This window comes from Chiroxiphia lanceolata, chromosome 1 (assembly GCF_009829145.1).
Source record: "Chiroxiphia lanceolata isolate bChiLan1 chromosome 1, bChiLan1.pri, whole genome shotgun sequence".
NCBI classification, from domain to species: Eukaryota; Metazoa; Chordata; class Aves; order Passeriformes; family Pipridae; genus Chiroxiphia; species Chiroxiphia lanceolata.
Window position 1 is genome coordinate 34410583 of NC_045637.1, and position 13248 is coordinate 34423830.

The window sequence follows — 13248 nt, forward strand, 5'->3', positions numbered from 1 at the left end:
GAGACAGTTTGGGGGGCGCATCCTTTTGATTTTAGTACCTTGTGCTAGATACAGGAAAGTGACTCTTAGCCTCTGAGATTTTGTAGATTGTTTAATATCGTCTGTCCAGCTCTCCACTTTCCAAGACACCTAACTCTGGATTTTGTATTCTGCTCTGGAGCACAGGCACCAACAGCACAGGAACTGCACAGCCTATACAGGTCTTTGAGGTATAGAACATGATTTTTAATCAAGACATAAGGGAGAATAGAGAGCAAACATGTTAGTAAGTGGTAGATTTCCGGAAATAAATCATGATGAGTGAAAGAGAAATGGGTAACTCATTCTAAGAACAAACTGATAATGCTGCTGAGACAAAGATGTAATGGCCTGCTTAGTGCAAACAAAATAAAATAAATACATAAATTATTTGTTTAGAACCACTTACTGTGTTTAATAAGGACAGAAGAAGGTGCTAGTTTCATAATTATGATACCACTTTGGTTCCCTTCAATACAAAAAGGATGAAGTTTAGAGTTTATGGTGGGAGATGAGTTTTAATGTGTCCTCCAAAGGCTGATAACGTAGGCCTAGTGGAATTCCTACAGGGTAGCATCTAGTGTGAATGCAAGAAGAATTGAGCTATGCATTGGTAGAGCTACTGGTTAAACTCTGGTTTCTGCAAAAATACAACTTCCCTCTGAAGTAAGCCTGACAGAGTAGGTAGGAAAGCTGCAAGTAACTGTTACTATATGCTTTCTTGGGGAGGAAGGGGAATGGAGGGGGATGTCCACTCTAAATGTTTACCTTTGTACTACTTGGAGGGCAAGAGGGGTGAGATGATGTCAATTGAATGTTCGACAGGCTTTCGTTAATTGTTGTGCTTGCTTTTCTCAAGAAAAATAGTTAGCTGATCTACATTTCTCAGGTATTACTTGGGAAGCATAAGAAATGAAGGGATTCCACAGCCTAATTGTTCTTCTGAACTTTAGATCACCATCTGAGTTTGGCTCGGAGATCAGATCTGGGAATATACAGCTTTCATCATGCTCAAGACTTTTCTTGCTCTGGTCAGTGAGAAATTTACTCACTGGAATAGAGCCCTGGGGACAGTTCCATCTCTCCTTGGACAGAGACATGGCAATGCGGTCTCTTCACAGCTTCTCTTTAATTATTGTCACAGTTTCCTTCAATAACATCTTGCTTCTTCCTTGAAGCTCTGCTTGTGATAGTTAGGAAATTGCATATTTTCAAGAAAGTGCTTAGCTCCTAGTAGATGAATGTGTATTTCTGCTCCTATACTTGGATAAATTACGATGTGAATGTCTGCTGGGGCTAGAAATCCTTGAAAATATGTAGTTCTTAAGGAACAGCCAGTGTCACAGACCACACTGGAGACTGTGGTAGATGTTTCATGCTCTGCAGTATGGTTGGCGTTGGTGTGGCTCTGTGAATGCCCTGATGAAGTCACTGAGAGTTCTCCAGCAAGTTCGGAATGATGGAGGTTGTGATGGTACATCTTCCCTTTGAGAGTTCAGCTCTGCTCCACCACAGAACTAGGGCCTTCTTACAGTGGCTTCTTCTCAAAATGACGGCAGCGTGTATGTACGCGTAGGTATACGTATGCTTGTATAGACTCAATAGAGAAAAAGATAATTCAGATAGTTTTTAAATAGAATCTTACACCATCCATGTCAAAGACCATGTGGAAGCTATGTGTTTTAGGCATCATACAGTCTTTTTCACGGAACTTCACCAGTATCTAGAAAAAGGAAAACTACTCCACTTTCTTCTCAAACTGGTTAAAAAAGTATTTTCAGCACAAATTAATGATTTTTAATTTTTGTTTTTAATTTAGGAAAAAGTTAGGTGGTGATCACTCCTGAATCTGAGATGGCTCCAAATCTCCATTTCCTTGCTCAGGTTCCAAAGAGTAGCCTTTCTCAGCATCCCTGTAGAACTGCTTGGACCTTAATGTCTGGGCTGTTTCTGCCGATATCTACAATATTTTCACTAAGTCGGTTCACTGGGAAAACTAAGATTTCCAGTGTGACCATCTGATTACCAGCACATAAACTGTCTGTTAGATTTTAAAAAATGTCTAAAAGAAAAAAAGAAGGGGACTGCATCTTTAATCCCCAGCACTTCCCTCATTAAGTTCAGTGCACAGCTGACCAGGCCAGCAGAGGGAAGGGAGCTGGTAGGACAAAAATGAAGGTCTCGAAGCAGGTGGTGAACTCCCTTGTTTTGATCTCTGATTTCCACTTTATGCCAGTGTGAAGTGGTCGTAGAATTACAGGCTCCAGCTCATATTTTAGCATGGTATGAATCACCTCCTGGGTACACTCACCTCCTTTGTGACCCTCATGTTTATTTTTCTGATAATCCTGAACCATACAGGAGCTCTCTGAAATGTCTGGCAACATCTCTCTGCCATCATCCTTTCAAAACTAGGCAGATGGCGAGCTGGGACTGCCCTGTCTTGCATGAGCTTTTTGATTGTTTACATCATCTCCCTTGTCCTTTGTAATGGTGTTTTCTGCCTCCAGAATATTGGTACTTATTAAGGAGTGTGTAACCTGAGGTAGGCGAGTTTCATGTGCTTCTATACTGCATAGGGCAACAGACAGCCAGGAGCAGGGCAGGACTTCCACAGGCTGTTTATTGCACAAATTATTGCACAAATTGTCAAGCTTGATAGCTTGACAAGTTATTCTCCTTATGAGGTAGATTATATGTACAAAATATTTATCAGTTCCTCAGTGGTTTCTAGTGTTGACAGATGTTCTGTTTCTCCAATTTTGTACATGTACATGTGCAAGCATTATCTTCTGGTTTTTAACTAAAGCCGCTTGTGGTACCTTTTTATGTAGCTGGGACGCGTTTTATTTGATATATTTCAATTCTGTTGTGTTTTTCTTGTTGTGTGGCACTATGGCTTTTCCTTTGTCTTTCCTCATTCAACCTTGCAAATTTGCCATGAAAATTCAGCAGTCCAGGCACGATACGTACTTATCTGTTCTTACACAACTGGTAACAATCAAAGAGATGATGACGCTTTGCTTACCCATCACAAATTTTCTTCCAAAGCATTTTGTGGAGTCATAAACACAGTGTTTTTGTTGGTACCTTTCAAACAAACTCTATTTCAAATGATGGATTTGCCAAGTAATATTTGAGTTGATCATGGAATTAGAATCTTGGAAATATGAACAGAGAACTCAAGAGTTTTTCCACCATAACCTTTTCTTAATCTTTCTTCCTTTTAGTTGCTGATATGTGTTCAAGATGAGTGGGATGGGAGAAAATACCTCTGACCCATCCAGACCAGAGTCAAGAAAGCGCAAGGATCCCGATCAGCTTGGACCCAGGTTAGACCATTTACTTCTGAAGATGCTGAGCGAGAAAGAGTTCAAAAAATGTTAGATTTGCGTATATTTTTCAGTTAGAAAATGACGAACAACATTCCTGCGAAGAGAAGTCAGTGCCAAACTACGTCTGGGATGGGGACTATTCTCTCTTAGTATTATTTGTTTGTTTATTTTGAATCCAGTGTCATACCAAAATGCAAAATTTTGGTGACAGTTTAGGAGATATGTAAAAATCTTTTTTGGCTAGTCAGTTCAGGGAGTCTTCAGTCACTCATTGGCAATCTGCGATATTTTTTTTTTTTACTACCTCTCTTGTAGATTATAATCAAGGCCTTGAAAAATATTATTCAGTTTTACAGAAGTTGTATTGCTAACACAAAAAATCATCTTTTCTTATGACTGCTATAAATTCACTCGGATGTAGGTAGTATGGCTTTCCTTGGTTTAACTTTTTAAGCTGTTTTATTTATTCGTACACCATCACTATACGATACCCCTTGGATTCTCAGTACCATGGAGGGAATAAGTGTAAGTGTTCAAATCCACCCTAACATCCCAGTTAATCTTGTGTTTTGAATTTCAAATCCAAAGACTCTTTTGAAACAAAAACATGACTGCTGCGAAAAAATATGTAATGTCTTTTCTAGTGTTCCTTTCCTTGTTCCAGAGGAAACCTTTTCTGATTGAGAAAAACTTGTAAGTTATATTTCTGTAGTGAGAGAGGGCAGTTTTGTGTCTGATTTTGTTAAACTACTGTCAAACCTTTTGAAAACATCTTTGAGCTGGCCAGAAGGCAGGCAAACTGACATTAAAGACAAGATTTTTGTAAACTCCTCTTTCAGCCCTAAAAGAAGCACTGAGAAACGCAATCGTGAGCAAGAGAATAAATATATAGAAGAACTTGCAGAGCTGATTTTTGCAAATTTTAATGATATTGACAACTTTCACTTTAAACCTGACAAATGTGCAATCTTGAAAGAAACTGTGAAGCAAATTCGTCAAATAAAAGAACAAGGTAAGAAGACTAATTAATTGACTTGGAATATTTTGTGTTGATTATGATTTTATTTTTGGCAAACCTGATAGTCAATTCAGCTTTTCTTTAGCAGATTCCCCTGTTTTTCATTGATCAGTAACGAAAAATGCTGTAATGTCACATGAACGGAATGTGTTAAGTGTCATATTCAGTATTTTAAAAATAAGCTTAACCGAAAATTGCTTAGAAAGAGAGAAAATCAATCAGTCTGATATGTGTATCTAATGGAATTGAAGTAACCTGTGCTTTCACAAAAGTTAAACTAGCAGATGGCTTTGGGGAAAATAAAAGACTACTTACATACTCAAACATGGATGATGAATCCATGCAGAAGAGGAATAATCTAGGAGAATGGGGTATGTAAATGTTCTGCATACCCCTTTTTGCTTTCTTTTGTTGGTATGAATAGATATTGTGGACTAAATTATCTGCGTCCTTTAAATTATGACATCATATCCTCGACTACAATAGATTTGAAACTATTCTAATCTCTAGATAGGGTCCTGTTATAAATGTAAACCAGAGAACGTGACAGTTTTCTTCCTGTTCTTTGTCTAGAAGATTAGTTTTGTATTTCTTTTCTTTTGATATATTTCCTATTCAAAGAGAAAACCCAAATCTTCCAGAAGCTTTAAATTTTTGGAAGTGGGTTTTGTGGCACAGGTCTGTCTGGGCAGGCATGAATAGCACTGCAGGTGTTTGGGGCAGATTCAAATTCTTAAAGTGGGTGCATATAATTTTTCTTTTAATGTAGAAGATCTCTTTGTGAACTGTCTTTAGAGTGATTCCTTTGGTTTTCAAACACGTTATACATCTTTCAGTTTTTCAGTATTCTGTGATTTCTGTGGTAAAATATTGCTTCCTTTTCCATGCTGTATGTATGAAGTTATGAAGCGGAGATTACTGTGTATATATACACATATATATGCATGTTGCATACATATTCATTTCTAAAACAAGTATATAAGTAGATCTCCAGTTTTAGACATTAGTCTATTCAAAGCTAAGTGGAAAGTGTCAAATTATGTCAGCTACCTCCAAAGTGGTTCTAAATGATTAATCTTAGAGTGTTCCTATTTCTTAGCTTGTTCTCTTCTTATTCCTATTAGGTTGCTATGATTTTTAAAGTGGATATTCTAGTGATGTTGCCATGCCCCATAATAGAAGTATACTTATTAACCTGGCACAATGTCCATCATTGTCTTGCACCTTGCTGGCTTTTGAGATACTCTTTTCCCGTAATTTTCTTCATCCTTTTCTCAGATTTATTTTTAAATTATTGTTTTGCTGTCACCAAGAGACACGTACTCCTTATCTTAACCTGAGAAAGGGATAAGGACAAAAAAATTTGTTTTCTTGGGTACTGGGTGCACAAATTAAAATCTGCTAGTCTACTTGATCATTCTGTTAGCAGTTCTTGAAAATCTAGTTTGAAAATCTGGCTCTAGGTAATCGTGACTTTGTCAAATCCAGGGTTTCATTGTTCAGTTCAATATCATGAAAATAGTTTTCATATTGTTATAAAATATTCACACTTGTCAGACCAGGTTACATGTTGTAAAGTTATTGAAGTCATCATGGGCGAGAATTGTACCAAAGGTGAATGTGCACTTTAGGATCATAAAGTCTTATTGCAAAAGCAACTGAATATACAATTCTAAACACAGACTGAATGCTACGAATTTATTTCAAGAAGTAGTTTGCCATCCTTGAGTAATAAAGACACTAAATTACTCTTTATGATGTTGATTTGTTACACAAGGTTCTGCAGTTGATAATAATTAGATGTTCTGGTAACTGTTTGGGTGTTTGCATGAAGGTTGTAGCTGGTACAGGTTGACTTTAAACCTCTTTAAGGGGCATTACAAAATACTGGGACCTTCAAGGTGGTCATTAATAGCATCTCAGGATCTAGATGCAAAGATGAGAATGCTTGAAATTATTCCTTTAAACTGATTAAAGGTTTGATACCTATTCCTACTTAGAAGCTAATTCTGTTGTAAAAGCAAATTTTAAAGGCTTTTCCTTTTAAGAAAAATTAAAATGACAGCATTCTCTGAAATGCAGTATTGTTTTGGAACAGGAATTTCATCAACAAATATGTCTCATATAATAAGCATCCAAACTGCATGAACAGTACAGTACACCTATACTTTTGTTGAACACCACAAAAAACCTGACATAGTCCCTGCAAACAGGTTGAAGACCTAGTGACACTATTACTATTGTTCTCTCAGGTTTTATAGGTAGTTTATCACCTCACATTAGGAATCCTGTACTTATATATATTCATCATTTAAATTATTAACTTTTAGGTTGCTCCAAATCTTTTCCACTGCCAAGACCTGTTAGAAGACCTTTACAATGGTCAAACACTTGTATTATGTATTTCTAAAACAAAAATCATTAAAATAATACTATACTTGCACAAAGTGCCATGAAACTCAGGTTAGAAATAATATTTTCTTACAGTTAAGATGTTTTATTGATTTTTAGTGATATGCAGAATACCTGTAGGAGAATGAAAACTAAATGAATGTCCTGAAACTCTGGAGTGATTCTACACTAGCGTGGATAAATTAAGATGGCTCGGTTTTCACACAGTGGGTTTGCTCTGCATTTCTTCTGAGGCATATTAGATTAAAACAGTGAAAACTTAATCTACAGTTTTGTTATATTGAAGGTTTAGTAAAGAGTTTGGGTTTTTTTAAATAAATACTAAAAATTCTTCACTACTTTTCTTTTTCATCTATAAATAGAATTGCACATGAAGGTCTAATTACTTATGAAAGCACAGTCAGTTATAAATACCTAGTAAAGCCACAAGTTTTATAGCTGCTACTGAGATTTGACAACGAGACTTTATTCTAGATTCTAGGAAGGAAAACAAGGAAGGGTGAAATGCAGATTGATGTTCATTTCCCATGTCAAGCTTGCTGGGCTGGTTGCTGAAAGAAGTAATAGATTTTTGCTTTAATAATGCTCTATAATTTAGTATAATGTTATCCTGAACTATTTGATATGCAAATGTATATTTGCAATACTTTATCTGTTATCTTTACATCATTTCTCACAGTATATACTTCAAAGATTCCTAAGTTATGGTATGTTAGAGATTCAGTTTATTACAATTTGAAAGCAAGCTATAAATATATGCGTAAAGCTGAATTCATTAAAAGAATTAAAGATATTTGGTAGATGTAACCATTGCATGCAGTTTTAATCTGGGGTTTGAAATGTTTCCTTTACAAAATTTTCTACTGAGGGCTTTAATCATATTGTCTTACACTGATTGGATAGAGATTTGAGAATGTCCAGAGGAGATGAAAAATTATGATTTTAGCATGAAGATGAAACAGAAGTTATATTCATGTAAATCTTTAAGTGGATATTTCTAGTGGGGATTTGAGACTTGTGTTTCAAGCACTTTGGAAAACATTCGATTTTTTATTTATAGTATAAAAGTGATATGAAATGGTGATTTTATGGTTGGATTACATGGTCATGGAAGCGTAAGCTCTCCTTTTATTTTCAATCTATGTTAAGTTACTTCGAAGGAGTAATAGTCGTATATGTTGCAGGTGTGTTCATAATGTACACAGATGTGTACAAGCACAGAAGTTCTGATTTACACGTGCTTAATTTAAAAAGCTTGCTTTAGGCAAGTCTGAAGACCACTGGGAATAAACATTCCTTTATATGCCAGATACCCAAGGAACTATAAAGCCATTTCATTGTAATTAAGAAGAAGTAAGTTTAGTAAAATAGTATCTGATTGATTTTAGGATCCTGCCTTATTTTAAGAAGAAACTTCAGCACTTAAGACATTAATTTCAGTTGTATAACTACTGTTAAAAATGTTTTCTCATATCTGAAGACAACAAAATCCTGACAGCAAATAAAAGAAATCTGAATTTTCTTCTTCAATTGAACTGTTTCACATCAATCTCATTTGATTTTATTCCAAAAGTAGTCCTTTTCCTTGTCATCTGCCTGACTCCTCTCATTACTTTAGTGGGTTTTTTTCTCATTATTTTTGATTTGTCTCTATTTTGCTTTCTTTTTCTTTTTCTTTTTTTTTTTTCCCCCTTTAGGGTATAGAGCAGGTTATAAAAATTAAATCTTTACCCTTAGTTTAAAGCTTCTTTTATCTGTCATGCCAGCCTCGGTCTTGGAAGGTAAATAACTCACATTTTAAAGCAGACTATATTTTACATTTCACTGTTTGAACATCTCCTGGTTCAGGCTTTGAGACTTCCTTCTCTTCATTATCTAGTTGTGCTTTTACTCTGTTCTTTGAATATCAGCAATGCAGTAGGTACAGAGGGTACTGAAGATCACCTTGAGCTTTTTCAGCAGTTTCTCTAGCTAAGCAGTCTCCTCTGACCCCTTCAGTTGGAGTGCTGAAGAATGTGTCCTGACATCAAGTACAGGACATGTTTTGAGTTTTTTCTCAAGTCACCTGAGTACCTTTTATTAAACTCTAGGCCTCCATCTCTTATTTCTCTCCTTCTACTCTCCATGCCTGTATTCTGTAGCCTTTTTTTAAGATGGCATCCACCTGTCTCATTTAGATTCACATATGGTGAGATATAACCTACTGTGCTAAAGCATCCTCAAATGTGATTTTGTGTCACTTCAGTTTTCCTGCAGAGTCCAGTTTTCATGTGTCACCAGTTTCTGAAGAGGTTTTGTGTTCTGTAGATCAGCTTTTCAGTAGTTCAGGGAAGGAATATCAGGATGGTGAATATTAGTCTAGCTATTAATGTACACTTTAGAGTTGACAGATTTAGTTTTCAGAATAGCCTTAAAAGACAGACCTTGGACAGAATGAATCACTATGTGAAAGCTAAATAATGTTGAGAGAAGAAGTACTTGATGAAGAGAGACATTCAGGAGCTGTGGAACCTGTATGAACTTTTAAAGAAGGCTTGTTGTTAATCATATTTGTCTTCTTTTTCTGGTTTCACATTTGATAGCAAAACCAGTTTTTGCTTCCCTGTAGCAGTACTATGTAATCACAGGGTCACTCCAGCAGATAGTCTATTGTTGCCTCCAGCGCCAGTATGCAAGTAAAAGTGCTTGCTAAAGGAAAACAGCCTGGCCTTAAAGCTGTAATGAGGTATTGCTTTGGCTGCTGCTACTTTGAATTTGTCAGATCTGAATTTAGATCTATATTTCACAAGGTATTTAAGCAACTGCCTAACTTTAAGCAGATGAGTAATCCCTGTTAAGTCAGTGGAACTACTTAAAGGTTTAAAATTATGTGCATAAATATCTTGCCAAATCAGGATATTAAAACGAGAGCATATGCAGATTTTTTGTTTGTTGGGTTTTGTTTTGCAAATATTTTACTGGGTCAATGTTACTGTAATTATATTTTTATATTAATCATGTTTGAGATGAACTATTTAAATTTTATGCCAATTTTTAATTTATTTTTTCTAAGGAATTCTGCATGGCTATTATTATTTGTATATGCTGTACTTTCAGCCAGATAGGATTTTAAGACTGAATTAAGTGTCAGAGGAATTTGTGCTGTGAAGTCAAGGAATTTATGCAGAGTATTTACAAAAAAAAAAAAAAATCTATTACTGAATTTGCTTTGCTCTCTCCCCTACCTACAGCTGAGAGTGATGCACTGAGAGTGTCTTTGATCTTCCTCTGTACATGGTAAAGCTTTTTGGCTGAATATCCAGTTTATGTTGACTTTATTATTTGCATGCCTCCAGAGAGCTACTGATTCCCTGAAGAATTTAAACTTGTTTTAGATAGTGTGGACCATCGGTTTCTTTTCTGACTCTGATGAAAAGTAGTTGTTAACCAGCAGACCAATCAACTGGGAAACTTTGTGGGGTTTGCTTATTTTACTGCAGTTGCATATCATGCAGAATAGTTGGCTTAGACCTTATCTACACATAAGGCATTTTAACTATACTAATAGTTTCCTGTGGAAACAGTGTTATAATTTAATTAATATTACTTATGAAAGAAGTAGCTGAAGGCATCTTTATGACTTATAGCTGTGTCTACACTGGGCTCAAACTATTAAGATTGGGGGATTTTTCAGGCTATAGTGGAGAAGGCTCTGGGGAGACCTTATGGCAGCCTTTCAATATATAAAGGGGACTTAGAAGAAAGATCAAGAGGGACTTTTTTCTGAGACCTGTGGTACCAGGACAAGGGGCAATGGTTTTAAGCTAAAAGAGAGTAGATATAGCTTGGACATAAGGAAGGAATTTTTTACAATGAAGGTCAGTGAGGCACTGGAACAGGTTTCCCAGGGAAGTTGTAGATACACCATCCCTGGAAGTGTTCAAGGCCAGGTTGAATACAGCTTTGAGCAACCTGGTCTAGTGAAAGATGTCCCTCCCCATGGCAGGAGGGGTGGACTAAGTGATCTTTAAATCTTCCTTTCAACCCAAATTAGTCTGTGATTCTATGATTCTCTTGCTTCAAGAAAACAGACAAAAATAATCGTCAAACTGATAATCAGAATTGTGAAACCAGTGTAAAATCTAGGTACTTGAACTTTGCTGATGGTGGATGACTTCTGTTCTAGAGAAAATTTCCTTGAAGTTTTAGACCAGAAATGTCAGCTTTGACTCCAAGTTATGGCTCAAAGTTGAAGAGAAACTAAATGTTATTCTTAGCTGTTAAGATAGTGGCCTTTTTCAAGTAGAAATAGTCATTATTGGCAGGTGTTACAGGAAAACTTTCTTGTTTACTTTGCATCCTACTTGTATTCTGCTTTTCGTAATTTCAAAATGACCAAGAGAAAAAAAAGAATTCAAACTAGCAGAGCATGGTTGTTTACTTTATATTCTATAGCTGCGAAGATGATTGTGGTGTAAGTGGTTATGATCTATAATACCAATGCTGGGGATGCTATAAAGGATTGAGCTGCTTCTCCTATATTTAACCTGATTTGGGGCATGTGCATCAAGTGTTCCCTGTTTTTCTTCCCAGGAATATTTTCATTAAAGTTTTGGTTTAGTTACTTCAATATGTAATGATCATATAATGGTCTGTGTACTCCTGAGAGTGTAAAAAAATGCCTTGAATAAGAGGAATGGAGACATCACTTCCTGAAAATTGGAATTTTGAAAGCTGCCTTCTTTCAGATAAATGTATTGTTCTCAGACTTCATTTAAATTGTCACTGAACACTTTAAACTTCAAAACTTTACAAGTTTGTTTTGGGGGTTTTTTGCATTTTATCATGTAATCTCTTATTAACTGTAAACATCATAAATTCATTTAGAATTTTAATTTGAGGGAAAAATAAAATACAGAAATACAGACTGACAGCTAGCCCTCCACGATATGAACTAAGCTTTGAGTGTGGTGTTTCTCACCAGCTGCTCTGTCTTTAGAGGTGTCTGGTCAGTAACAAATACTGAGTTTAGGTGCTAGAAAACAAATACTGAGCTTAGGTGTTAAGGAAGGATTAGAGCCTTCTGCTTCGAGTCTTAATGATTGTGTTTGTAGTCTCTTGCAGCTGGAACGTTTGCATCTAAAAGGTGCTGGCTGTAGAACACCAGATCTTGCTGTGTGCTTTAGGTTAGTGAATGCAATGTACTAATCTCAGCAGCATGTAAAGCAAGTAAAATTAATTCGCTGAGAGTAGCGATGATACTTCAGTCAAGATCATCTGTTGTAGCTTTTGTTACATAGCTTTTACCTATTCTTTTTAAAGACTGCAGCCTGAAAAGGAATAATCTAATATTTACACACAACAGGATGCAATGCCTTTCACACCATGTTTGAATCCTGAAAACCTGTGGATTCACAGCACATGGAAGAGGTATTGATGAAAGGCTCCTCTGTGTTCAAACTAAAATCAAGATAATTGCATCTGTTCTAAGTCATGCATTTTGTTATTGCTGTAGAAGATTTCATGTATGGACAATTGGTTAGAAGTAGGGGGCCTTGAATGTGAAATCACCAAGAATATGAAAAATAATTGCTACTTCAGCTTTCGAATTTTTTTACAAAAACCCGCAGTGGGCAACTGGGAAAAATTCCACAAACTGAAGATTGAAGGATGATGTGGCAAATGATCAGTTGCTTTCTCTGTCATGAACATTGCTGAGCTCCTAGTGAATGTCCTCAGACAGATAGTTAGAGATCCAAGACATACATGCCTTCTGTTTCCTTTCATTGTTACAGTGTGTTGGCACATCTCTATGTATTTTACAAGACAAGGGGTACTCCAGTGTGTGCACTACACACATACTCTCCTTCCCTTCTTTAGCTCACACAAGATCAGAGCAAATGTCAGAAGGTGAAGACAGAAAAGAACATAAGTTTAGTTTCTGCTAAAGTAGATAATTCCATAAACCATAAATCCATAAAGTAGGTACTCCATAACTGGACATGCTCCAGATATTGCCGTGTTGTCTGAAATAGTATCCATATGCCCCTTTGGTTGAAGTAGCAGTGTGATACCTCTTTTCACTGAGGCCCTAGTCATCTCAGAGCAGAAAGGCATGTCCCTGTACCTTGCTTTGCTTACTGGCACAAAATGAAATGGAGCTACACAGTTGGCCTGCCACAGAGGACTTTTAACACACAAAAGCAGGATACAACCTAACAGTTGGAATTTGTGACCAAAGCCAACTCATACATAAGGTGCAAATGGTTAGTGGAAAGTTAACTGAAATTTGGAGCAACTTAATGAAGAACTTTGTAGTTTCTGTCAGCCCTCCCAAAGAGATTTGAACGTTCTTCAAACCATTCAGTAGAGGTTCTTGTCATGATGCAAGGAGTAGGTGAAACTAAACAGGTAGAATGGTCCCTTCTCATCTTAAGATGTGTAAGCATGAAGAGCACTAGCCTTATAGTGGTACTTTTTCTCCTG

At 36.4% G+C, this 13248-nt stretch overlaps 1 protein-coding gene across 6 annotated transcripts in view; it reads left to right on the forward strand.

Annotated features, from left to right (window-relative positions):
- NCOA2 (nuclear receptor coactivator 2) overlaps nucleotides 1–13248 on the forward strand; it is a 185454-nt gene that overhangs the window by 106281 nt on the left and 65925 nt on the right. For all 6 annotated transcript variants that reach the window (XM_032681779.1, XM_032681818.1, XM_032681788.1 and 3 more), the window contains 2 exons: nucleotides 3249–3350; nucleotides 4193–4365. In XM_032681779.1, the coding sequence (XP_032537670.1) occupies nucleotides 3268–3350; nucleotides 4193–4365 (256 nt within the window). In that variant the 5' untranslated portion in view covers nucleotides 3249–3267. The remainder of the gene's footprint in view (nucleotides 1–3248; nucleotides 3351–4192; nucleotides 4366–13248) is intronic.